Raw genomic sequence first — 27,337 nt, 5'->3', positions numbered from 1 at the left:
CCCCCCCCCCCCCCCCTTGGCTGGTGGAAACCATATTAAGATTGAGAGAGAAATAGCAGAACTATCGAATATGTAGATTGATATGTAACTAAGGTTATTTTCATATTCAAACATGTGATTGATGTAAAAAGAAAAAGTTGACATGTTGTTCCATGGACTCATTGGATTTAAGAGCAATATGCGTAGTTTTTGTAGGAAACAGCCTCTTTGCAAAGCGGGGTAAGGCTGTGTACACAATGACCCTCCCTTTCATTGGGTATTCCCTTTTTTTTATGCATAATTTCTGTCTACATTTCATTGCTTAACCTCCGTCAGACTTGAATTTATTTCTCTCTGTACTGTTAATCTCACAGCACCCAATCAGTATCGAAGAACTTACATCTCACCTGCTGAAACTTAACAATGTAGAAACACTATTACTATCAGCATAACATTATGAAACTTTGTCTCACATTGGGAGGAGAGAGGTTCTTTGATGGGGATCATTTTTTTTGAGCATCTGTGGATTTTCTTGAATCTCCATATTCTTGGGGATTTGAGGAGTTTCATTTTCCTTGCTGTTGAAATAATTGAAAACTTTTGTTTTTTCTTGGTAATTGTGAGCTGTTTTGCATATCTTCTTTTTTAACACACACACACACACACATATATACACATTGTGTGTGCCTCTTAACCATGTTCTTAGCTTCTTCTTTCTTTTTGGGGGGCAGAAAGGGGTATCTTATTGTTGATTTTGTTAAAGGAATCTTGAATTGGCATGCGTGTGAACATTTGGCAAAAAATCTTACCTTTTTCATCTTACATATATAGGTTAATGGTGAATCACTGCTCTCATCTTTTTCCAATATAGGAGCTTTAATGGTGTTGACATTGAAAGTCATCTCATGTGTAATTAATTACAATGATGGGATATTGAAAGAAGAGGACCTGCGCGAAGCACAGAAGAAAAATCGGTTGCTACGGTTACCTTCTCTGATTGAGTACTTTGGTTACTGCTTCTGCTGTGGAAGTCATTTTGCTGGACCAGTTTATGAAATGAAGGCTTATCTTGACTGGACAGAACAGAAAGGGGTAGTTTTAGGGGGTCACTGCCCTCTTCTTTCCTTAATTTTTTGGTATTTTCTACATGAAGTTAGGTAAGTCTGAACTATTTTATTCTGCAGATATGGAGCCCCCATGGGAAAGGGCCAACCCCATCACCCTATGGTGCAGTGATTCGAGCTTTAATTCAAGCTGCTGTATGCATGGCTTTATACCTGTACCTTGAACCACATTTCCCACTGTCCCGGTTTACTGATTCTGTCTATCAGCAATGGGGGTTTTGGAAACGTCTGAGTTACCAGTACATGGCTGGCTTTACAGCTCGTTGGAAGTATTATTTTATCTGGTCAATCTCTGAGGCTTCCATGATCATCTCTGGTCTTGGATTCAGTGGTTGGTCAAATTCTTCTCCACAAAAACCACGTTGGGACCATGCTAAAAATGTTGATATTCTTGGTGTTGAGTTTGCAAGAAGTGCTGCTGAATTGCCCCTTGTGTGGAACATCCAAGTTAGCACTTGGCTGCGTTATTGTGAGTTGCTACTTCTACTGCTACCCTTTCTAAATGAATGCTTGTTCATCCTTCATATTTGGCTTAACTGACCTGTCTATTAATCTATTTGGTATGCATGAATCTCCAAAGACCCATATGCTGCATTTGTCTGTGTGAAGTCCATCGTGATATAGTTTTCTTCACTGTTAGACCACTTGCTGGCTTTTAGATGACAAAAGGTTCAAGTAACAGTTTGACAATGTTGATGTTGTGGATTTTAGTAACATCTAATCAGTGGACACATCAACTATAATCCATCAAAGAGGCAACTTGTGATTGGTTGCCTATTTGATATTTACATCCATGTATCAGGTCAATGTGTTGAATTGTAGCAATGGTGGTTGGCTTCCACTTTTTTCAGTTTTTACGCTTCCATCCCAGAGCGCATTATGGCTGAAAGTATGTCTGTAAACAGATTGAATTTCTCTGATACTGTGACTTCCATTGCCTACTAATCTTGTAACTTCTTTTTATTTTTCACTGTGCTTGGTGCATCATTTGTGGGTTTACGAGGGGGGGGGGAGATGAAGTGTACATTTTATTTTGGTTATTTCTTTGTAACACTTTCTATTTCTTTAGATGTTTATGAGAGACTCATCCAGAAAGGGAAGAAGCCTGGTTTCCTTCAATTGCTGGCAACGCAGACTGTTAGTGCTATTTGGCATGTGAGTATGAAATGATATTGCAATCCTTTTATGTTTCAATTCATTGATGGTGTATTTGGTTATTGCAATTGACTTACTGTTTTAGCTGCGGTTAAATTTAATTTTGCATGTTCAATAGAAAAAGGATGAAAAGCATTTTAGATGTTTGCTTTCCCAATATCACTCCTTTGTTTGGCAGTGGTGTCTTTTACCATGTGATTGCTGGTGATAGCATAGAAATTTGTTATAATGAAGTTACTACTGTCTGTCCATGTAATGTATAACTCTCATTTTACTTTATGAAATTACAGGGATTATATCCTGGATATATAATATTCTTTGTTCAATCAGCTCTGATGATTGCGGGTTCCAAAGGTTTTATTCTAATCTCATCTTTCTTTGGTCATATTTGATGAATATGCTAAACATATGACAATTAATTTCTATTTTTTATATGAGCAGTTATTTATAGATGGCAGCTGGCTATTCCCCAGAATATGGGTCTGGTTAGGAAGATACTCACATTTGCAAACTTTACATATACCTTATTGGTTTTGAATTATTCTGCAGTTGGTTTCATGGTCAGTTATGATCTGATGCATCCCCCCAAATCTCTACTCTTTTTTTTTTAATATTTTTTTCAGTTTAAACTTAACTTTGAATCTTGTTTCTTTCTAACAAATCTTTTTACCTGCCCTAGGTCTTGAGCATGCATGAGACACTTGCTTCATATGGGAGTGTGTATTACATTGGAACCATTGTTCCTATTGTGGTATTCCTCCTTGGCTATATCATAAAACCGGCGAAGACCTCCAGGTCTAAAGCTAGGAAAGAGCAATGAGATGGGATAGTAACTTTGTACAAACTATATCAGTAATGATAAGAACTGCATATTTCTGGCATTCAACACATTGATTCGGTGATGATGAGAATAAATATTATTGTTCATTATACTCGGCGATTTCCTCAATGAATGTGGCTCAGATGTTTATTAATCTCTCTAGAGCAATTGATGACATATATATATATATATATTTATGATAGCTGCTTAGGCAATCTTGTTGGGTTATCCCGTCTGTATCAATCACGTTTATTAGGTAAGGTTAAGTAGGTTAAGGTACCGGTGAGAGAAAATGCCATCAATTCAGTGATTGGCCTTAAGATAAGGAGATAATCAGGTTGATCCAATGATTATGTATCTGAATATAGTCACCCCAAGATAAATAAATAATGGAAGATGGCTCTAGACCGCCATGTATTCTTGAGGTGTCTATATGCTTAATCCTTTCCCAAGCTCTGAATAAGTACACTTGAACTTTGGGGTGGACAGTACTAGTAATTTTCATTCTTATTAATGACAATAAAGGGTAGAATGTCAAGCATTCTCAGTTTTATTGGGATGTGTGCCTGGGTACTCTCAGCCCATCGGATCATGCTAGACGTCCCCGTGGCTGGAGAGGATTGGAATCCCCCAACTACTTAAATAACCTGTACTTCAAATCCTTAGAAAGGGTACAACATCTTCGGAGCACTGGGCACTGGTAAGGCTAAACTTATGAAATTATAAATTATGTTTTTTCTATTATAATGGCTAGAATTCAAAAAAGATTCCTTACTATTGTGTGTTTCTTATTGAGAGTAGTAATATCCAATCATTATGGTAGTTGGTCAATTCGTTGCTTCAATTTGGTTTTGATGAGGTTGAACTGGTTTTGAGCTAATATTCTAATAATGGGTCAAACTAAAATTAAACGGTTAAGTTGAAATTCGGTTTTGATCCAATATGGTTCAATCTTTAAGGGTTCACTTAACCAACTTTTATCAGGGACATTGTTATGCTGTTATCAGTTAAGTTTTTAAAGAAATGGGACAAAGTTTTTTGTTTGAGAACAGTCCTATTCCACTGACATGGGGGCATGCTGTGATCAATGTGCCCCTCATGGGGGTGCACACACCTTATTTGGGAGCGGGGGTGCTGTCAGATAGAAAACACTTGCCCTTAAAAAGTAATGAAATAATGAAGTTTTCATCATTTTTTAGCTTTGGTTCAGTTTCAATAAAGCTTGGTTTGGTCTGATATAAGAGTTTGGTTCATAATGAATCATTTGATTTTGGTTTAACCGATTCGGGCTGGAAATTGGCACCCTTAGGTTATTAGTTCAGTCGAAGGATTAGGCCCGGGCTAACACAAAGCCAAACCAACCACTAGGACTTGCACGAACCAGCAGTGGCAGTCTGGCAGATGCTCTAATCTGATATGAATTATGAATACAGCATAGGACATCGCCTCTCTATCCAAAAGAGGAGTGGAGAGACATGGATAGTCTCTTTTTAAATCCGTTAATTCGGTTGAGCTTGCCGCCAAGATTTCGCGCCAATCCAGTCAAATATTCGTGCCTTTACGTTTCTTTCCTCCATCCCTCCGTTTTCAGCAACAACATTGCTCGTCGTACGAGAAGAACAAGAAGAAGAAGGAACCCAACAATTTCTGTTCGTCTGGGAGACACTGGAGAACCAAAGCAACAGCTAAATCTCTCTGTTCTTCGCTTTACACTCGGTAGGTAAATCATTTCTCTCTCTATGTGGAAATCGGAAGCCAACTCTCTTACGATTCATATCATTTATGTTTCTGTTCTTGGGGGGGGGGGGGAGGTGATATGGGTTTAGGTATTCCTGGGTTCGACGAATCCTACCTACCCAGATGGATTGGCTACGCTTTCGGTTCGCTGCTTTTCTTGAATCATTTCGTGGGTTCGAGGTCATACACCACTGCAGCCCAGTTCGTAAGAAAAATTATTATAATTTCTTGTTCCGTCTTTAGATGAGAATTATTGGACATGTCGCTAGGTTTCTGTTTATCACTTAGTTGATTGTAGATTAGTTTTGGTTTCATCTTCTTGTTGTGCAGAGATCGGAAGCCCTTGGTGTTTCTTTGGCGGCGTTCTCTGTTGCCCTTCCCTATTTTGGAAAATTTCTCAAGGTATATTCTAAGGCAAATCTGCAATTTTCACATTTCCCTCATCTGATACTATAAGGACATAAGCTACTGGAAGTTTGAAAGACGCCCAAGAGTATTGCCGTTTATTACACATTGAGGAACTGAGAACTAAATCGGTAAAAGTTATTCTAAGAATATTGGCATTATTAGGGATGACAGAGGATCAGCTTTGAGGGATCCATTGGTTTGAATGGCTCACAAGTGTGTTATTCCCATGGTTGAAATTATTAAATATCTTTTGCTCAATCACTGTCATTTTCTTATAAATTTGGCATAGCCCTATTAATTGTTTCTTAATCTTAGTCGTTTTGTTTTATGATATTGCAAGAATCATTATAACTCTTTCTGCCCTGAATTTAACTCAATGAGCATATCATTGGTCTCAGTATAGGCATTTCTTTGTACATTTATTTTATCATTCCTGCCATAGAGAAAGAGCCTAGGATTTGAAGATCTAAGCCCAAACTGCAATAATAAAGGTGGCAAAATTTATGATAACTGGGATCAACTTCAATGAACATATAAAAAAAATTGCTTAATCTGATTTAGTTTTGGAATTTTTATTTGACTCGTAGAAGAATATTTCTGCTCATGATAAATTCAGCAAGTATCCCCTCCTTCAGGGGTGAGGCAAGAAGGACATATTCGATTATTAGAATGTAAAGGAATTGATTATAAAATTAGTAATCAGAGGGGTTTTTTATCTTGCAAAATAAAACTTATGATTATATAGATATTAGTAGCCCATACGCACTCTTTGATGCTAATAGATGAGGATGGGGTTCGATCCTGATCTGGGCAACAAAAATTAGGCTTTACTTCCAATAGCTACAACTTTATCTTATTTGTCTTGACAGAAGTTTGACATGGCTTTTGATCACTTTTTCATGTCCTTTGCATTTTTTTCCTATGCCTTTCTTAGATTCTTTCTATATTTCAGGAAATCTGTAAAAATCTAAGTGTTTATGATCCATAAGGGATTTTTTCCAGTCTATTTTTTAGGCTATCTGTTTATGATCCATAAGGGAAGCTTGCTATTCTACCATACTAAGCTATACACCACTGATTCTGATGGGGGGTGTCAATGTCCAATGCCAATATGAGGCACCTGTTATAAAATTTATGTAGACCTACATGTGCTATTGGAACTGGAAAATCAATATTGGTGGTTCAAGAACAGATGGGATTTTCACCGTGATGGTTGTTGTGTTGATATACATGGGATGTCCAACAAAATGAAGCTTGAAAATTCAAATCTCTGTTATATTGGTTCAGGTTATTGACTTACAGAAAATGGATCAGGGAAGTATGATGTTGCCTATTTGTTAACTGGTATGCCTTATTGATCTTCCACTTTTCAGAACTCCACTGAGGTTGCACTTGTCGAGACTGTCTTTCCTTAAATCTCAGAAAATTTGATGAACTCCCAAATTATGATGCCTGCTGAAAGCTTGGAATTCATGCAGGGTGCAACTCCAGTAGATCAGGCAGCTCTGCCAGAAGGCAACAAGCAAATTTTTATTATGTCAGAAAGTCTCTCTGACATTCAAAAAGAAGATTTAGCATGGGCAACATACATTCTGTTGCGCAATACAAACACCATGTCAGTGGTATTGTCCTAAACCTGTCTCCTACCAAAATGAGAATAATGTACAAATGACTGCAGTCTTTTGACATGGACTTGATTGTTTTCTCTAAGAACTTGTGAATAATATGGACTCTTGATTTTCTTGGTTCAAACATTGCTATTTGTTTGTTATTGAAATTTTAACTGTGGTTTCAGATGTAAAAACTACCCATGTACATTTGTCTTTTCTTTTGCCAGCTTATATCAGTTGGAGATGCATTATGTGTACGTGGCTATTGGGGAGCACCTGAAGATGTATCAAAAGCTAGTGAACTTGACTGGTTTGAAAGGCAGATTCAACAAATTGGATTTTCTGATTTAAGGGACACACTTTATTTTCCTCAGACCTCAGGTAGAGTTTGAACCTTCTTGTAATTCTTCAGGAAAGGGCAAGTGTGGCTCCCATTGGATTGGGCTAGTGTTCTCTCTTAATTAGTCTTTCTCTAACATTTTTGGTTATCCATGGGAATGGAAATTACAATTTGTTCCACAATTGCATGTTGGTTGATTCTCACAATGGACAGATATTATCAGCCAGTATGTAATTTGGAATATTGCTGGCAGTTTCTACCGGCAGTTTCTAGGTTCGTTAAACATATCCTAGGGGTACTCTGGGCATGTTTGACAGCTTTTGTGTTCCATGAGAGTGATTCCGCCAGTTGAACACTTTGCTGGGATTCTATTCTACCAGAGTAATTCATACCTTGAGAAATACGTTGGGTGACCGTTTTGCCATCAAGTCTCGCAGTGGTAGAGGGACTTCTCTACATGTGAAGAAAGTTCAAATTTGGGCCCTCTAATGTTTATACCCTTCCCAAGGCACATGCAAGGGAGGATAGATTCTTGTAAAGTGTCTGATCACATTTCCTATAAGAAATGCTTCTCTTCTCTGCATATCTGCAGATTCTGTTCCAGAAACACGGTGATTCTGACTATGTTTGGCTTGCACAAAACATAGAACCCCAGAAACACTTCTGCCAAATGTTGCCAAATGCGCTCTCTACCACTATTTCTACCTACAATGTCAACTGGGTTTAAAATGCTTAGAGAGAGAAAATAAAGCTAGAGATGTAGCATGTGCTCTTTGCTAGAATATGCAAGATAATTCATATTTCAATTTATTGGGTTTTCTTTGTGTACTGTTTTCTACCTCGGGGTGCGTGCCCGGATGCTCTTGGCCATCCGATGCTCACTGCTTCACTGCACTCACTGCAGAGAATAATCACTCTGTCACTGCAGAGAATAATCACTCCTCGTGATTCTGCGAAACCAATTCACATCGGAAACATTTGAGGTTGACACTTGGATCTTTCTGTTGCAAAGTGAACGATCTCTTCGAATAGAGGTCTTGGAAGCCCAATCTCAATGACATTGGTTAAATTTATGTGTTTTATAGGGGAATTACTTGTTACTCTGTTAGGAGATGTAGTCCCAAAAAATTTCTTAAAGGCTACTGGTCTGGGTGACCGAAAGTTGATTTTATGCTGATTGATGAGAGTCTCCAAAGCCTCTTTGGTTGTTTAGCCTATGTATACTTTCCTAATAAGTTAAGGTAAAGCTGGTGATTGCAGATTCCGCATTTTCGGAGATGCTTCCAAGAGGAACTCAGTCTCTTCTTGTACAACCAGTGCTTGGAGCTCCTAAACTTGGTCTTGATGACACACAGGAAATTACTGGTGGGTTCATCTTATTGGCTTCCAGCATGAGTTATGCTTACAGTGACAGAGACAGAGCTTGGATAGGAGCTATCTCAAACAAGTTCAGAATTATGAGAGTGAATTCCTAATGTATCAAGATATCATCTTTAATCTGTGCCAGATCAATTTAGGTTTCTTTTTAACTTTGTATTTTCTTCAAAATATTTTTTGATTAGTTTTTCTTATAACTTTTTTCTTTTTTATTTCTTTGTATATCATTCTGGTGGAATTTGAATTGTGCCTACCAGGAAAGAGTTTATGTTTCCTCCCATTGCACTAATGCCTATTGGATATCTCTGTCACTTCTTTTTCCTTCTCAAAGATCATTTAAATTTAACTTGTTATACTTGCCTTGAGAATGCAAAGTTGAATAGACTGCTAATGTTAATTGAACTCAGCATTTATTCTATATTTGAGAAGTAACAATTTCATAAATCACTACCTCAAAAGAAAATGGAAAGCGGGAACAAACTATAGATTCATCCCTCTACTAAAATATTCCAGAATCAAAATGTTCTTTTTAATGCAGGAGATAACATAGAAAAGTTAATGTTAGAATGTCCATATTCTGGAATCAAAATTTGTCTTTTTAAATGACCATGCTTTATACGAGGTCATTTTAGGAAGAGTGCAATATACTGAACTATTTAGTACGTCAGGAATTGGATATGTAAAATTATGTAGTGTTCTCCATATTCTGACTCTTGGTATGTATGGAGCAAGTTCTTGGGATTCGTCCCTAGAACTTTACATGTTTTTGTGCCTCCCCTTCCTGTTTTTCTTTAATGACATTTATTACACCAAAATAATGGATAGACCTACAGTAATGAGGATATTAGAAATATGTAGGTATTATGCATAAAATTACTTTAACCATAACTGTAGACATGAAGGGTGTTGGAGTAGAATTGCATTTGGATTTAGTTTCCTTTCCCTGAATGAGAGCGAGGCGGAACACCAGAATTTAATTAGCAATTACACATTGGTTGCACACCCAGCAAAAATCCTTTAAAAAGTTTTAAAATCATTTATATGTACTTAAAAAGAGGAAGCTGTAAAAAATTTTCAAGGTAGGATAATCAAATTTGGCAGACATGAGAACTGCTAGGATATCTTTAATTTTGGTCTTGTGAATTGGTTTAGTTTCTCAGAAGTATTTATTCTCCCAAGTATGTTTTGACCTTCACATGACTTTTCCCATTCTAATTATCTCCAGTTACTTTACCTTTTATATCTTTGTGTAGTGACATGGATAGTTCAAAGAATTGTTCTGGAGTTAGAAAATGTTTTTGCTTCCAGCAGCAGTGTACTTTCATATGTTGAAGCCCACTTTAAACAAACCATTGAATCTCCTCAGTTCTGGCTTCTTTTCAATTAGATGAGGCTGATCTACAGAAACTTCTCCAAGCCATGTACCAAATTTTCTGTCAAAGAAAGAAGAAAACAGGAGAAAAGCACTTAAATTGTCAATCGGGTTACCTTGAGCCGCACTACTTTCCTGATGGCCAGGATTAGGCCTGGCATAAGGCACTTCAATGCTCTATTATATAGTGCTCAAGGGAGTAAACCTGGAGCCAACCTTTTATAATAGGATTGAGATTATATCAATACAGGAACTGCTTTAATTCCAAACATCCAGAAATGCTCCTCTCTGGCTCAGAGAAGTGAGCTGCCGTGCTGGAGGGAAGCCCTGGAAGTACCAAGCTGTGCACAGAGACTCCATCTTCTCCCAGAACTTGACTCCTTGGCCTGTATAAGAGATTTAATGAGATGTCATAATGCACAAACAAGAATTCCCACCTTCATCTTTTCCTGTTTTCTGGGTGTTTGTTTTTTACTGTTGAACCTCTAGTACATTTACGAATTTCCTTCTTGATGAAATGGAACATTCACTACATTTTCCTCTTTCTAGACTAACAAAAATTGACTGATGAGATTAACTGCACCCGATTTTATTACTAATTTGCTATCGTAAGCTTATTAAATTCTTCATCAATGCAGTACTCATGTGCTTTGGTTCATGTCTCTTGTTACCAAAAGATCTTTTGAAAGATCTCAAAAGATCTTTTCTATTGAAATTTCTGGCCAAGAGTAGAAAGCTTGTCAGCAATCTGGATTATTATTTAAGGAATCTGAATCAGATCAGATGAATCGCCCATCAAATCGGAACCGCAACGCCCCAGGTTTCATATTTGATTTTCATTTTGGTCATAGATTTCTTCTTTTAGTCATTAGAATAGCATAAAACCAATGAAACCTCCCACTCAGTCGCAGTTGTATAGACAATGATCTATGGTATTTTGGTTGATAATTTCATCCATGCTTTTGCAGGCTTTTATGATAATAGCGATACTGATGGAGGGCCCCTAAGGTAAGGGAAGAATCACATGCACACACTAGCACACATTAGCTCGCAGGCTCTCTAGGCTCTAATACTCAAATTCAATTCATCTTTTCAATCTGTTCTCTCGTTGTCCGATTACATCTATTTAAATAAAAATGGAAATCCAACATTAAAAGGCAACCTATTTTAGTTTGGAAACTCAAATTTATTGAAAACTAAATCCTGATAGCTGTCTCATACTTAAGCTATCAAAACAAAAAAAAAAAAAAAAAAAATTATGTGAAAATATAGATAAAATCTTAAAAGATAGTATTAGTCAAAGACCCAAATTAAATTTAGTTCATATTTGTCTGGATACCCAGATGGGATTGGAATGGATCAATTCAAGGCTGTGCTCCTACATCAGATTCAGAGCACAAAGCCTTAGCCTCATCAATTCTCAACTAAAAGATTCCAAAATATGGGTATTCAGTATTCTCTTTTTCTACCTCTGATTTTAATATGTTCATGAAAGAATACAATAGATAGATAAATCCTAAATAATGTAATATTGTGCGTAGCGTTGGTTGGGCGGTTAAGATCACCACCATCTTTATTCTGACCATTCACCTATTCTAGTTGTTCACCAAACTGGCGTCAACTAGCTTAACCAGGGTTTTAAAACGTGTAATCGGTGATAGAAATGATCGATTTTCACTGATTCCAAATCAGAATCGGACGATTTTCAATCTCTTTTTTTTTTTTTTTTCAATCTGAATCGTCTATTCTTGAAACCCTGGGCTTGAGCCTTAATGTAGGTCTAGTAATGGATTGGAATATTATATTTGGATCCAATATGATTCTCAATGGAATAATAATAGAACGTCATTGGTCCGTTCATTAATTATAGATAAAAACCAAAATATGTGTACATCATCATTACATCAATGACCAATCAATCCCCTATCTCTTTGTTTAGATTAATATCAGATCAAATCAAAGCAACTTAATGCATAATCCCTAAGAGTTTCGAGTTTTTTTTTTTTAGGATTGTCGAACAGATCTCAGTTTTATGCATATATTAGGTCAGAGGGGAACCAAATTGTTAAGGTGTTAAGGTGGTTTTGGTTTGTTATCGATAATTTTTTACTATCCTTTTTTGGTCTCTTATTAGTTTACCATCGGTTTGATATTTGATTTTCACATATAAAAATAGAAGAACTTGTAAAAATGTATTAAATTTTATTGATTTTTCTCAGTTTCAGCCAATCTGATCAATTTTTGAATTTTAATGGTTTGTGATAATCAAAACAAGTACCAAACCAATAAAGAATTCGATTGGTTGGTTCTGATTTAGTCCAATCGATCTTTTTTGGATCCAACTATAAGCTAGCCCCCGCTACGGTTACCTCTCTCTCCCCATTTTAAAATGATACCCTACCCTTTATATGATGTCCTATCTTAAGCCCCCATTAATGCCTTCTATTAGTCCAGTGATTTAAGAGTGATTTGCTGCGTTATATCATACACCATAATTTTCTTCTTCTCAGACCCTCCTAACACATTCCTAAAATACAATTCTTTTGTTCATGTTTCCATTATTTATGGTTGCGGGGTCGTGGGTGGGGTCACCACCAAGGAATTTATAAGCAAGTTGGATGGGTCACATATTAAGATTAATTTTAAATAGAATTTGATCACATGGTGAAATAGGGTTTCAAAATTTTAGCACTTGGTCAACCTTGATCGATCACTCAATATCCAGTGGTCCAAAGTGCCAAATCACTTCTACAAGTGTCGGAGCATAAGTTTGCCTATTAATAAAATTTGTGGTGGTAATGGTATCACGTAAATACTTGTCATTACTATGAGGGGACATTTGTCGGAAGAATCTCGTGAATTATGAAGTTGTAATTTATTTTCAATAATTGTTATCAGAAAAAAATCTTTTTTCCAAATTATTTTGTACCACTCTTATTTTTAAAACTTTTATGACATACAAACCATAAAGTGTCAAAAATATCAATTATATCCCTAAAGTCTAACACCATTACTTTAGAAATTAAAATTACTCCTTTGACCTTAAAGTAAATATGAGGTTGGAGAAAGGCAGTTCTCTTTCTTCTCTTCAAATCGGTTTCTTTCTACATAAAAGTTCACAATACCTTGGGATTTTTCACCGTCTCATCGACACTTAAAATCAGGCAAGCTGCCTTAGTCGTAGCATTTATAGCATTTATCTACAATAGATGATTAAACAACCACATCACGTATGGAAATGACTCAAAAATAGTGGAAGAGGTGGGGAGAATGCAAGTAGTAGGGAATACCTTCACAATTGCAGGCTCCCATACAAAGTTAATAAATGAATCAACAATTCTGTCAGTGTTGATGTCTATTCCATAAAGTGCACCTTCGCTTGTGATTATCATCGTAAGCATCATTCAAAAGAACCTTGCTAATAAAAAATGGTCATAAAGACAACACCCAAAACCAAATTGATCATTGTAACTATCCAACCAATTGCATGAGAGCAGGAGGGATCCTGAGAGGGAGTTCTTGACTCAGGGAAGAAATAATCTCATGGATTAAGTGGTCACAATCATCAGATCAGCCAATCTGGGTGAAACTAGAGGTGCGACATATATAGGAATAAGTTTGTTTATTCAATAAATCGGTTGCGTCAAATCCAGCATTATCACAGAGTTGCCGAAGAACAAATCTAGCTTCCAAATCATCGCCTGCTGGACGTATGGTCGCCTTTAAGGATTTCAGCCTTAAATCCCTAAATCGATTGGAGGAGAAACTCACTCTGCGGCTGAAATCACTAAACCGCATCAAGGAGAAGGGGGTTTCACCTTTTATGCCTAAATCGATTGGAGGAGAAGGGTTCTGTGATGTGCTGAAATCCTTAAATCCCATCGGAGGAGAAGGGTTTTCACTTGAAATCGATCAGAGATGAAGGTGGAGAAGGGGGCTTCATCTATCGCGTTGAGTGTGTTTTTACCTCATAGAGGAAAGGGTAAACTTGTCTTTTAAAAAAGTTAAACGGTGCCATGTCATCACTTGACACTTGGGAGTTGACGGAATGGATGTAAGAGACATTATTTCTTCAAAATAGGGTATGTATTTGATATTTTTGACACTTTATGGTTGTATCTCATATAAGTTTAAAAACACAGGGGTGGTACAAGATAACTTTCATAATTTTATTTTATTTTATTATTATTATTATTATTATTATTATTATTTTAAATTAGGGATAGAAAAGAGTTGGGTAAGAGATCACTGCTTAGTTGCATGGTCCTTGCATTGATGTAGGAGCCAGCAAAAGCATACACAAATGTATCGATATGAGTGAGAATTTATTTTCACAGGGAGGGGTGATAATTCTACATACCTTTGTGTCTGGGCACAAGGACCATGCTGACTAGGCAGTCTTCTTTCCCTTAAAAGAGTTTTAAAATAATTTGAAAGTAATTTGGTATTATGTCGTTCTAAAGAAGTATTAATGTCTATACTTTTACCAAGAGAAATGTTTACCTTATTTTTGGGATTTTTTTATTGACATCTCTAAAGTATCAAATAATTTGTAACCTTATTTCTTTGCCCTTTTATTATGTTATAATTTTTTTAATGAGTTCAATAATGTCATTTTACATGTATACTTGAAAAAAAAGAATGTCAATGACACATTTTGATAATAAAATAATTATATATCACTTTTAAATTATTTTTGAAAACTCTTTTAAACCCTTATTTTAAAGAACATTTGAAAATAAGACAATACGCAATTAAAATGTGACAAGTTCTTTTTTTATTAATACATATGTAAAATGATAGGGTTATAGTGTTATACACTCATTAAAATAAGAGATCTATTGGGGATGTTCGTCTAGCTCATTGGCAACTGTTGGGTTCCAAAAGTAAGTCCAGGGAATGTTGTTGTCACTATGCAACCTTCTTACCCCCACCTTCTTGAAATATACTTGAGTTTCGTACTTAGTAATATGTATGTGGTGTAATAAAAAAAAAAAGAGAGAAAATTGCATTGCCACCCCCTGAACTTCGGTCCTTATTCAACGCCACCCTCTGGACTTTTCGAAACGTCAAAGCCACCCCCTAAAAATTCAAAAAATTCCAAATCGGTCCTGCCGTTAGCCGACCGTGATAAATAAATGAAAACCGGTTAGTTTTTTTATAATATACCCAAAATACCCCCATCTCTCATCTCTCATCTCTCATCTCACTCCTCTCACTCGCTCGGCCGGACAAGAAGAAGAAGACGACGACAGTACGCCACTCCCTGCAACTCGATTCTCTTCCCTCCGGCGTGCGATTCTCCCCCCTCCAGCATGCAAAGCTCTCCCCCCTCCGGCGTCCGAACTTCTCTCCCAATGTATGTAGGGTTTGGCTTCCTTGGTTAATCTAGGGTTTATATCCAATTCTCGATCTCTGATTGTATACTCTTCGTCGTCGTGTTCATCTCAAATTCTCAATATCCTTTTGGTTTTGAAAGTTGGAGTTGTTTATGATTCCAATTTCGGTTTTCCCAATTCCTGAAACCTTTAAATCTTAAAACGTTCATCTCTACTTTTCCATTGTTTCTTGTCTTCCCTTATAAAGAAATTGACGGTTCGTTTGGTTTCAATTTTTTGGTATTTAGGTGGATTGGTTCTGAATGTATTAGGGTTTTATCTATCGGAGTTGGGATTCTTCAGTTTTCTGAGTTGGGGAAGAAACGATGGACGAGAAAACGGATAACAGTGGTGCGAAGAAGGTCATGTCTCCTTGCGACGTTGAAGCTTTGAAGAAGTGTTTGGACGAGAACAAGGGCGATCACCTGAAATGCCAGTCGCAATTGGAAGCTTTCAGGTCTTCGTGTTCTATCAAGAAACCAACTTCGACCCCTCAACCCTCTCCCAAGCTCAGACGTGGTTCCATGTCCGATCTTTGAAAACCGGAAAAAGGTTGCCTTTATGAGTGGGACTCACTAGTCCCTTACAGGGTATAGACAGAAGATTATATATGTACTTGTAATTGCAAATATGATCTTGCTCTGAAATCTATTTGGTATTCTCTAAATTCTTCCTAATCAATCCTAGATGAAAAATTAAAGAAAAATCCCCATCTCCAGTATTCAGAATCGGAAATGGGTTTAGAAGATGAAAATAAAAGAGAGGGCGATATTGTCCTCTCACAATAGGTGGGGGTATTTTGGGTATCTTATAAAAAAACTAACCGGTTTTCATTCATTTATCATGGTCGGCTAACGGCAGGGACCGATTTGAAATTTTTTGAATTTTTAGGGGGTGGCTTTGACGTTTCGAAACGTCCAGGGGGTGGCGTTGAATAAGGACCGAAGTTCAGGGGGTGACAATGCAATTTTCTCAAAAAAAAAAGAAAAAAAAAATCCTTTACCTACATAGATTCTTCTTGTCTGTAACCATGTGATTGGACTCATGTATCAATCTAACTGTGTAAAAATTGTACCGTTGATTATAAAGCAAATACCTCTTTTTTTCTTTTCTTTTTTATAGCAAGAAAACTCAATCCAAAAAAATAAGATTGCATCATTTTCACCTGTTTGGTATGGTGGTACCAATCTAATTTATTATATAAAGGAAACTAAAAAATAATGAGAAATCCTCATAAATAAACCTTTCACACTATAATGCCGGTAGCTTGTCTCTATATCAAAATAGAGTTTCTACATTGACGATCAATCTTTTTTCCTACCTAAAAGTTAAAACCCCATAAATAAATGGGAAAGAAGTTAAAGAGAACCCTTTTATTCTCTAATTTTTAATAGGATTAGATGCATGATTAATTCATATTATTCACTTTGTTTTCTAATTATTTGTTTAATTAATAAAAAAGATGAATAATTAATTCAAATTGAAAAATTATGTGTATCTATATATATTATGTGTGTGTGTAACGACAAACCAGTCAACAACCGACCCGCCCAATCACCCATTGATCCATTGAGTCCAAATGTACCTCTGTTAGATCGTCTCTTTCGAGCTACAGGTAAGGTAGGTCGGTAAGAAGGATGGGGTTGATCTACGGCTTCAATATCGACACGTGGACGGAGATGTCAAACTCATGAAAATCTTACCCGAGTGTCGGTAGGTAGTGTCCGGCGTCGGTGCGTCACCCGATTTGGAAAATTGAAAATAAGGAGAGAGAAAGAAGGGATCCTCGGTGACGTAGTCGTCTTTTGATGGCTGAAACGANAAAAAAAAAAAAAAAAATTTTATGTGAAAATATAGATAAAATCTTAAAAGATATTACTTAGTCAAAGACCCAAATTAAATTTAGTTCATATTTGTCTCGATACCAAGATAGGATTGGAATGGATCAATTCAAGGCTGTGCTCCTGCATCAGATTCAGAGCACAAAGCCTTAGCCTCATCAATTCTCAACTAAAAGATTCCAAAATATGGGTATTCAGTATTCTCTTCTTCTACCTCTGATTTTAATATGATCATGAAAGAATACAATAGATAGATAAATCCAAAATAATGTAATATTGTGCGTAGCGTTGGTTGGGCGGTTAAGATCACCACCATCTCTATTCTGACCATTCACCTATTCTAGTTGTTCACCAAACTGGCGTCAACTAGCTTAACCAGGGTTTTAAAACGTGTAATCAGTGATAGAAATGATCGATTTTCACTGATTCCAAATCAGAATCGGGCGATTTTCAATCTCTTTTTTTTTTTTTTCAATCTGATTCGTCTATTCTTGAAACCCTGGACTTGAGCCTTAATGTAGGTCTAGTAATGGATTGGAATATTATATTTGGATCCAATATGATTCTCAATGGAATAATAATAGAACGTCATTGGTCCGTTCATTAATTATAGATAGAAACCAAAATATGTGTACATCATCATTACATCAATGATCAATCAATCCCCTATCTCTTTGTTTAGATTAATATCAGATCAAATCAAAGCAACTTAATGCATAATCCCTAAGAGTTTCGAGTTTTTTTTTTTTAGGATTGTCGAACAGATCTCAGTTTTATGCATATATTAGGTCAGAGGGGAACCAAATTGTTAAGGTGTTAAGGTGGTTTTGGTTTGTTATCGATAATTTTTTACTATCCTTTTTTGGTCTCTTATTAGTTTACCATCGGTTTGATATTTGATTTTCACATATAAAAATAGAAAAACTTGTAAAAATGTATTAAATTTTATTGATTTTTTTCAGTTTCAGCCAATCTGATCAATTTTTTGAATTTTAACGGTTTGTGATAATCAAAACAAGTACCAAACCAATAAAGAATTCGGTTGGTTAGTTCTGATTTAGTCTAATCGATCTTTTTTTGATCCAACTATAAGCTAGCCCCCGCTATGGTTACCGCTCTCTCCCCATTTTAAAATGATACCCTACCCTTTATATGATGTCCTGTCTTAAGCCCCCATTGATGCCTTCTATTAGTCCAGTGATTTAAGAGTGATTTGCTGCGTTATATCATACACCATAATTTTCTTCTGACCCTCCTAACACATTCCTAATATACAATTCTTTGTTCATGTTTCCGTTATTTATGGTTGCGGGGTCGTGGGTGGGGTCACCACCAAGGAATTTATAAGCAAGTTGGATGGGTCACATATTAAGATTAATTTCAAATAGAATTTGATCACATGGTGGAATAGGGTTTCAAAATTTTAACACTTGGTCAACCTTGATCGATCACTCAATATCCAGTGGTCCAAAGTGCCAAATCACTTCTACAAGTGGCAGAGCATAAGTTTGCCTATTAATAAAATTTGTGGTGGTATGGTATCACGTAAACACTTGTCATTATTATGAGGGGACATTTGTCAGAAGAATCTCGTGAATTATGAAGTTGTAATTTATTTTCAATAATTGTTATCAGAAAAAAATCTTTTTTTCAAATTATCTTGTACCACTCTTATTTTTAAAACTTTTATGACATATAACCCTAAAGTGTCAAAAATATCAATCGTATCCCTAAAGTCTAACACTATTACTTTAGAAATTAAAATTACTCTTTTGACCTTTAAAGTAAATATAAAGTTGGAGAAGGACAATTCTCTTTCTTCTCTTCAAATCGGTTTCTCTCTATATAAAAGTTCACAATACCTTGGGATTTTTCACCGTCTCATCGACACTTAAAATCAAGCAAGCTGCCTCAGTCGTAGCATTTATAGCATTTATTTGCAATAGATGATTAAACAACCACATCATGTATGGAAATGACTAAAAAATGGTGGAAGAGGTGCGGAGAATGCAAGTAGTAGGGAATACCTTCACAATTGCAGGCTCCCATACAAAGTTAGCAAATGAATCTGCAATTCTGTCAGTGTTGATGTCTACTCCATAAAGTGCACCTTCGCCTATGATTATCATTGTAAGCATCATTCAAAAGAACCTTGCTAATAAAAAATGGTCATAAAGACAACACCCAAAACCAAATTGATCATTGTAACTATCCAACCAATTGCATGAGAGCAGGAGGGATCCTGAGAGGGAGTTCTTGACTCAAGGAAGAAATAATCTCATGGATAATGTGGTCACAATCATCAGATCAACCAATCTGGGTGAAACTAGAGGTGCGACATATATAGGAATAAGTTCGACCCCATAAGTTGAAAGCTAACCAGAAGGGAGAGCATGTTTCTGTCTGAGTTTATTCAATAAATTGGTTGCGTCAAATCTAGCATTATGTCAGAGTTGCCGAAGAACAAATCCAGCTTCCAAATCATCGCCTGCTGGACGTATGGTCGCCTTTAAGGATTTCAACCTTAAATCCCTAAATCGATTGGAGGAGAAACTCACTCTACGGCTGAAATCACTAAACCGCATCAAGGAGAAGGGGGTTTCACCTTTTATGCCTAAATCGATTGGAGGAGAAGGTTTCTGTGATGTGCTGAAATCCTTAAATAGCATCGGAGGAGAAGGGTTTTCACTTGAAATCAATCGGAGATGAAGGTGGAGAAGGGGGCTTCATCTATCACGTGGAGTGAGTGTTTTTACCTCATAGAGGAAAGGGTAAACTTGTCTTTTAAAAAAGTTAAACGGTGCCATGTCATCACTTGACACTTGGGAGTTGACGGAATGGATGTAGAGACGTTATTTCTTCAAAATAGGGTTTGTGTTTGATATTTTTGACACTTTAAGGTTGTATCTCATATAAGTTTAAAAAACAGGGGTGGTACAAGATAATTTTCATAATTTTTTTTTTAAAAAAATTAGGGATAGAAAAGAGTTGGGTAAGAGATCACTGCTTAGTTGCATGGTCCCTGCATTGATGTAGGGGCCAGTAAAAGCATACGCAAATGTATCGATATGAGTGAGAATTTATTTTCACAAGGAGGGGTGATAATTCTACATACCTTTGTGTCTGGGCACTAGGCAGTCTTCTTTCTCCTAAAAGAGTTTTAAAATAATTTGAAAGTAATTTGGTATTATGTCGTTCTAAAGAAGTATTAATGTCTATATTTTTACCAAGAGAAATGTTTACTTTATTTTTGGGATTTTCTTATTGACATCTCTAAAGTATCAAATAATTTGTAACCTTATTTCTTTGCCCTTTTATTATGTTATAATTTTTTTAATGAGTTCAATAATGTCATTTTACATGTATACTTGGAAAAAAATAATGTCAATGACACATTTTGATAATAACATAATTATATATTATTTTTAAATTATTTTTGAAAACTCTTTTATACCCTTATTTTAAAGAACATTTGAAAATAAGACAATACGCAATTAAAATGTGTCAAGTTCTTTTTTTATTAATACATATGTAAAATGATAGGGTTATAGTGTTATACACTCATTAAAATAAGAGATCCATTGGGGATGTTCGTCTAGTTCAGTGGCAACTGTTGGATTCCAAAAGTAAGTCCAGGGAATGTCTGTCGTCACTATGCAACCTTCTTACCCCCACTTTCTTGAAATATACTTGTAGTTTCGTACTTAGTAATATGTATGTGGTGTAATAAAAAAAAAAGAAAAAAAAAATCCTTTACCTATATAGATTCTTCTTGTTTGTAACCATGTGATTGGACTCATGTATCAATCTAACTATGTAAAAAATGTACGGTTGATTATAAAGCAAATACCTCTTTTTTTCTTTCCTTTTTTATGGTGAGAAAACTCAATCCAAAAAAATAAGATTGCATCATTTTCACCTGTTTGGTATGGTGGTACCAATCTCATTTATTATATAAAGAAAACTAAAAAATAATGAGAAATCCTCATAAATAAACCTTTCACACCATCACACTATAATGCCGGTAGCTTGTCTCTATATCAAAATAGAGTTTCTACATTGACGACCAATCTTTTTTCCTACCTAAAAGTTAAAACCCCATAAATAAATGGGAAAGAAGTTAAAGAGAACCCTTTTATTCTCTAATTTTTAATAGGATTAGATGCATGATTAATTCATAATATTCACTTTGTTTTCTAATTATTTGTTTAATTAATAAAAAAGATGAATAATTAATTCAAATTGAAAAATTATGTGTATATATATATATATTATGTGCGTGTGTAACGACAAACCAGTCAACAACCGACCCGCCCAATCACCCATTGATCCATTGAGTCCAAATGTACCTCTGTTAGATCGTCTCTTTCGAGCTACAGGTAAGGTCGGTAGGTAAGAAGGATGGGGTTGATCTACGGCTTCAATATCGCCACGTGGACGGAGATGTCAAACTCATGAAAATCTTACCCGAGTGTCGGTAGGTAGTGTCCGGCGTCGGTGCGTCACCCGATTTGGAAAATTGAAAATAAGGAGAGAGAAAGAAGGGATCCTCGGTGACGTAGTCGTCTTTTGATGGCTGAAACGATCTCACAGACGAATAGCCACGTGGACTTCAGGACGCTAGCGTAAGCTATTGGAAGTTGCTTGGAAACCAAGGGCCGGGTGTAGGGTAGGATAATCACGTCTTATCTGATCATTAACGTGTGCGTGTTTCTACGTTCTGGTAAAAAGTCTCGGTTTTGGGAGCTGTCCTCTTTTGGAATGACAAAGCTGTTTATGTTCCTCTTTTCTTACCAAGATATCTCAATTAGGGTTGCCAATTCTGAGCCTAGATCGGTAAGTTAAATTGACCTCGACAAATTTATGATTCAATTTAGATTGGTTCAATTAGTTCAACATATTTATTAAATAAATGTTCATAGTGTAGATAGTTAGTCTGTTAGGTGTCTGTTTGATCAAATTGGTACATTTATATACTCAACTTGAATTAACTTGTTAAGATTTCCTACCTTTCACTTTGTAATAGATTTAATTTAATTAAGTTTTATTTGTAAATCTTCACGGTCATAATCTTTTTTATTTTTATTTTAAATAATAATCATAATCTCATATTATCTACCTTTTTTATTAAAGATTTGTGTTATATATTTTTAAGCCTTCAATCTACTTAAGAAAAGAAAATTATGATAGGTATGTTTAAAGTTTATTTAGACTTAAATAGATTTGTAGTTTAGTTAAAGTCCATTTAAGGAAGCTCGATTAAAGTTCGACATCAATCGATCTGATTATAAATCACACGATGCCTTTCAAAACTAGGCCCGTTTAATTAAACAGTCATTTACAGTGCAAAGCTTCTAAATGGTCAAACCCGATTAGGCCAGATCAAGATCGACTAAACCAGATCTATTGACAACCCCGATCTCAATTCTCAACCCAGATTCTGTTCGGATTTCGGATTCCGGATTCCGGATTCCGGATTCAAAACGAGTCAATATGGGTTCAGACCGGAGCCATAAAGCATGAATATGAGAGAGAGAGGAATTGAGATCTCAGGTACGTGAGTAAAGTCACCACAAATGAAATGAAGGGTGAGGGGAGACAGTGACTGTCAAGAAAGAGAAGTTAGAGAGGCACCTGCCACCAGAGAAGGGAAGAGAGAGAGAGAGAGAGAGAGAGAGAGAGAGAGTGGAAGCAATTTTGAAGTTTCCTTCAACTTTTTCTTTCTTTTTCTTCACTTTGCTGCTAACGTAGTGAAATGACAAATTTACCATCAGCAGAAGCTGACAAGATCTAATGATGCCATCCCTGGCAACACGCAAAGAGGTTATAACTTGAGTAATGAGGATTGACGTGACTGAAAGGGCAGAGGGATATAGCGGTCATTAAAGTGATAGACCACCTATAAAGCAGTGAGAAGGAAAACATATGCAAGACCTTACTGGTTAATTGACGAAGTTTAGCAAAGAAACAAAAATCACTGAGGAAGAGAGCGATCTGATACGATGTCGGATCGGATCGGTTTGAATCGATCATTTTTATTTTTATTTTTCAAAAAAAAATATTTTTTTACTGTTTGACTCTTAAGTCAATACCGATAAATGATATAGATCGATCAAATAACCGATATCATAGGATATAACCGATCTGATACGATCATTTAGAAACATGGGGGAACAGTTGATATTTGTCAGAGTCGTCCTCGATACCAAAGACCCATGTGGCACATGATCCATATTCCAATATATATATCTTTTCTTCTACTACATACATATATGATACGCGATATGCCTAATTATTCCCTATCATCATGATTTTTGAGAGTATATCCTGACTGGGCAGAGGGGCCAAGGACTAGGGAGCACTTTTCCAAAATAGGAATCGACTATTAAGATCTTGATTTTGGATCTTCTCGTGGACTATTTTTGGATTTTCGAGGGGGATTTTAGATCCAAAGGTTTGATTCTAAGGCATGGTTTGAGGAATCGGATCAGGTTATTGTCTGACCTTGATTCTTGGTTAAATACTTATAGCTGGATTGATGCATTTGAAATATTTTTATAAAGATAATTAAGGGTATTTCTGTTTAATATGGGTCAATCTGAATCTAGAATTATAAAACTGATTCCAATATTTTAAACCTTGTTCTAAGGTTATTGGGATCCATTTTTGGTGAAAATTGATAGAAACTGATTTGATCCATTAAAATCTTTGTTAATTGCTCCAAATTGAAAGGTTTTTTATCGTCTAAGGTATTTTATCCTCTACTTGTGCCGTATCATCGATCTAATCTGATATTGATTCCTAAACCTTGCCCACATGGTTATTTATCTTTTCAAGGCTTCAAACATAATAGGTGAAGAAGGGTAAAAAGTAGTTTTATTTGAGTAGTAAGGACATGAAGGTACACTTGTGATAGTGTACCCTCCTTAGTCAGCTTAGAGAACTTTCCCTCTTTATTTCGCGGAAGCGTTGGGCGGCTTTCCTTGGTTTAGTTCTGATTTTTTTACTCTTTACAGTTCTCTTCTCACCCTTCTTGCCTTCCCCGCCGCGCCCGCCGACACTTCTTATATATATATCTCCAGTCGCTATTCCTTTCGCTGGCCATTCACCCCTTTCTGTTTTTAAAATTTTAATTAATTATCTCTTCTTCTCTACTTCTTCTTCTTCTTCTTCTTCCCTCTTCGTAGAAGAAGAATAATTGAGGGGAAGAGAGGATTAACGTCTGCTAATTCTTGATTTTTTTTGGATTTTTTTTTCTTTGTTCTTCTGTTGCTCGATTTGATCTTGGAGAGTTCGTCAACGCTTAGAGGTCTGAGCTTTTCCTCCCCTGTTTCTATTAGTTGCAGGAGACTCGATTTCGGCGACTCTGGTTAGTTAAATGATTCATTCTTGTGTCCTGTTTGAAGATCTCGAAGGAGGAATGCTATGATTTTTTCCCTCGTGAGTTGAAGAAGAACTTGAGACTTTATTGGAGCTTTTCAGGTTGTTGGTGCTGCTTCGTTTTGATGATTAGTTCGAAGGTTTCCATCGCAAGTTTGTTCGTTTAGAAATGGTTTGCTTCGACACTGTAGAAGATCGTTGTCAAGCGGGCGTTGGAGGGATCTGACGCAGAGGTTCTTTCTTCTTTCCTGGGTGAGTGGTTGCCTGTAATCCAAGGAAGAAAAGATAAAGGCGAAAGGAAACAAATAAATTAATAATCACATCTTTGACATTTCAACGACAGCACAGGAGGAAGAAGAGGAATTAAAAGTATTAAGTCTCTCATTTCGATCGGCCAATGGAGATGATGCGAATGAAGACGAAGACCAAAGGAATGTCGGTCATGAAGGGCAACTCCGGGGGCGGTGGTGTCGGTGAACCAGAGGCTGTACATTGGGAACTCAGACCAGGTGGAATGCTCGTTCAGCAGCGGAATCCCGATTCCGGTAGAGCCGCCTCTGTCGTTCCCACCATTAGAGTTAAGGTCAAATACGGTTATTCTTATCACGAAATCTACATCAGCTCTCAATCTAACTTTGGTTAGTACCAAAGCTTTACTTATTTCCCAATCTCTTCTTCTTCTTCTTCTTCTTCTTCTTCTTCTTCAATACTGAATACTGATAGCAGTAGCTTTTGTTGTTGGCTCTTGGCAGGGGAGTTGAAGAAGCTATTGACTGCGCCGACTGGATTGCATCATGAGGATCAGAAGCTGCTATTTAAGGACAAGGAGAGAGACTCGAATGCCTATCTTGATATTGTGGGAGTGAAAGATGGATCAAAACTCGTTCTTGTGGAGGACTCGATTAGCAGGGAAAAAAGGTTCCTTGAGATGCGTAAGAATGCCAAGATGGAGAAGGCTTCAAAATCCATCTCGGAAATCAGCTTGGAAGTTGACAAGCTCGCTGCCCAGGTAACTTTGATAAGCTTCCCTTCTGTACCTAATTGCAGTAATGCCCTGAAAATTGAAATCCTCTTCATACTTTCTTTGAAATCCCAAGACGAATCAAATTTGTAGCTCCTAATTGTAACTGTCAAATTGAACAGGTATCTGCTGTCGAATCCGTTATATCTAAAGGTGGAAAAGTTGCAGAGACCGATGTGTTGAATCTGATTGAGATGTTGATGAACCAACTGCTTAAGTTGGACGGTATCATTGCGGATGGAGATGTGAAATTACAAAGGAAAATGCAGGTACTTTTACCTCCATCAAATTGGGGTCAAAGTGTTCCATTTTCTATTACTTTTTGAAATTTGAGTTCTGATTGATAGCCTTTGGATACCCAATTAATTAATCTCTCTGTCTTTCCATTTCCATTATCTTTAAGGTGAGGAGAGTACAAAAGTATGTTGAAACTCTTGACCTGCTGAAGATCCGAAACGCCATGCCCAGTAGCTATAGCAATGGCCATGACAATGACAATGGCAATGGCAATGGTAATGGTGGTCAGAATCGAAGGCAACAGCAGCAACAGAAGCATTCAACTAGGGAAGTGCCAGAGCAAATGCCAGTTTCAAAGCCAATCCAGCAGCCACAGAAGCGTTCAACAGGTCAAAATTCACACACACTACAGCAGCCGCAGCAACCTGCAAGGCATTCGACGGCAGGAACAGTGGTGACAACCCAATGGGAGACTTTTGATTTTGATTTACCGGCGTCCCCCGTATCAACCACCGGCTCCGCCACCACCAACACCACCACCTCCACCACCACCACCACCACCACCATTGCCCACAGCCAAAGCCAGACCCCTCCTAGTAAGTTCAGCTGGGACTTCTTTCAGTAAAGTAAAATTTCCCTCAAATGATCCAAAATGAAAATCTCACTTCATATAGAGACTGAGAGGGAGAGAGGTTAAGAGAGGTTATGTGAAAATTTGGTGGGTGGCGTGTGGTTTGGGTTTGCACTTTTCTCCATTCTTTTCTGTATTTAGATTTTGGGAGCATCTGATCATTCATCATACCCTTTTTTTCACTTAAATTCGATCGGTCTGTAATAAATGGGGTCGTTATGATTGCTGGGTTTTCATAGTTTTAGATTTTTTATTTTTTATTTTAATTTTCTGTTTCTTTGGCGTTTATCTGCCATTTGTATGTGTCTAAAACATAATATGTGCCATGTCTGATGTCTCTATGTATATTTGAATTGATTACACAGAAAGGTTAGTGCTTTAGATTTGAAACTTGAAAAAGATGAAGTGATAAAAGTGTAGTTTGGATAATGGGTACTTTGTTTTTTCCATCCTATTGGAGGAATCTGTTGCAGTGTGTGTGTGTGGACAAGCCACTGAATGCAACTTTATGGTTCACTTTCTGTTTGTTTTCTATTTATTGTTTGGTAGTATGATTGGATGTAACATTGCAAATCAAATACTCCTTTGGGGGGAAAAAATGGATGAGGACAATTGCCAAAGCCAAATGAGAAGAAGAGGGGAAAAGAAGTAAAAAAGAAGAAAGATCTGTAATCCTCACATTGAAATTGGATGAGTTTTGGTAAAATAAAACCAAACAGAGCTTATTACTCGGTGCACACGAGGCTTCCATGGAGAGTTATAATGTATGCAATCTTACCAAATAAGTTAGAATTCGTCACAAGGAAACAACTTTGTTGTTGCACTATGGCCTGCAGAAATATTGGGTGATGACTCCTATTCAACAACTTTGAAGAAGCACCTGCATCTCTTCTTTACTTCTCTCTCTAGAAAGGGACATATAAGTCT

The 27,337-nt window shown here is 36.6% G+C and overlaps 3 protein-coding genes across 8 annotated transcripts in view; all 3 read left to right on the top strand.

Annotated features, from left to right (window-relative positions):
- Positions 1-3,232, top strand: part of LOC122081990 (lysophospholipid acyltransferase 1-like) — a 4,620-nt gene extending 1,388 nt beyond the window's left edge. The window contains exons 3-8 of the mRNA XM_042649456.1: positions 811-1,071; positions 1,164-1,572; positions 2,173-2,258; positions 2,549-2,612; positions 2,700-2,818; positions 2,938-3,232. Coding sequence (XP_042505390.1) covers positions 811-1,071; positions 1,164-1,572; positions 2,173-2,258; positions 2,549-2,612; positions 2,700-2,818; positions 2,938-3,078 — 1,080 coding nt within the window. The 3' untranslated portion in view covers positions 3,079-3,232. The remainder of the gene's footprint in view (positions 1-810; positions 1,072-1,163; positions 1,573-2,172; positions 2,259-2,548; positions 2,613-2,699; positions 2,819-2,937) is intronic.
- Positions 3,233-3,307: 75 nt separating this feature from the next.
- Positions 3,308-10,506, top strand: LOC122081989 (protein COFACTOR ASSEMBLY OF COMPLEX C SUBUNIT B CCB2, chloroplastic-like). Of its 4 annotated transcripts, XM_042649452.1 has the most exons (7): positions 3,308-4,794; positions 4,890-5,020; positions 5,146-5,217; positions 6,702-6,845; positions 7,061-7,214; positions 8,434-8,690; positions 9,938-10,506. In XM_042649452.1, exons 1-6 carry the CDS (start codon positions 4,554-4,556, stop codon positions 8,646-8,648), a joined length of 957 nt encoding a protein of 318 aa, XP_042505386.1. In that variant the 5' UTR covers positions 3,308-4,553; the 3' UTR covers positions 8,649-8,690; positions 9,938-10,506. The 4 variants fall into 4 exon arrangements, with proteins under 4 accessions (XP_042505386.1, XP_042505387.1, XP_042505385.1 ...); XM_042649453.1 differs by lacking the exon at positions 9,938-10,506 and having other exon boundaries at positions 4,905-5,020; positions 8,434-8,861; XM_042649451.1 differs by lacking the exon at positions 9,938-10,506 and having other exon boundaries at positions 8,434-8,861.
- Positions 10,507-24,193: 13,687 nt separating this feature from the next.
- LOC122080984 (BAG family molecular chaperone regulator 1-like) lies at positions 24,194-26,839 on the top strand. 3 transcript variants are annotated; one of them, XM_042647887.1, is made up of 5 exons: positions 24,194-24,773; positions 24,865-25,159; positions 25,274-25,530; positions 25,665-25,811; positions 25,946-26,839. In XM_042647887.1, exons 2-5 carry the CDS (start codon positions 24,919-24,921, stop codon positions 26,402-26,404), a joined length of 1,104 nt encoding a protein of 367 aa, XP_042503821.1. In that variant the 5' UTR covers positions 24,194-24,773; positions 24,865-24,918; the 3' UTR covers positions 26,405-26,839. The 3 variants fall into 3 exon arrangements, with proteins under 3 accessions (XP_042503821.1, XP_042503820.1, XP_042503819.1); XM_042647886.1 differs by having other exon boundaries at positions 24,195-24,450; positions 24,548-25,159; XM_042647885.1 differs by having other exon boundaries at positions 24,195-25,159.
- Positions 26,840-27,337: the final 498 nt, after the last annotated feature.

The sequence above is a fragment of the Macadamia integrifolia genome, chromosome 6 (assembly GCF_013358625.1).
Source record: "Macadamia integrifolia cultivar HAES 741 chromosome 6, SCU_Mint_v3, whole genome shotgun sequence".
Lineage (NCBI taxonomy): Eukaryota > Viridiplantae > Streptophyta > Magnoliopsida > Proteales > Proteaceae > Macadamia > Macadamia integrifolia.
This window is presented reverse-complemented; position numbering and strand designations above follow the sequence as displayed.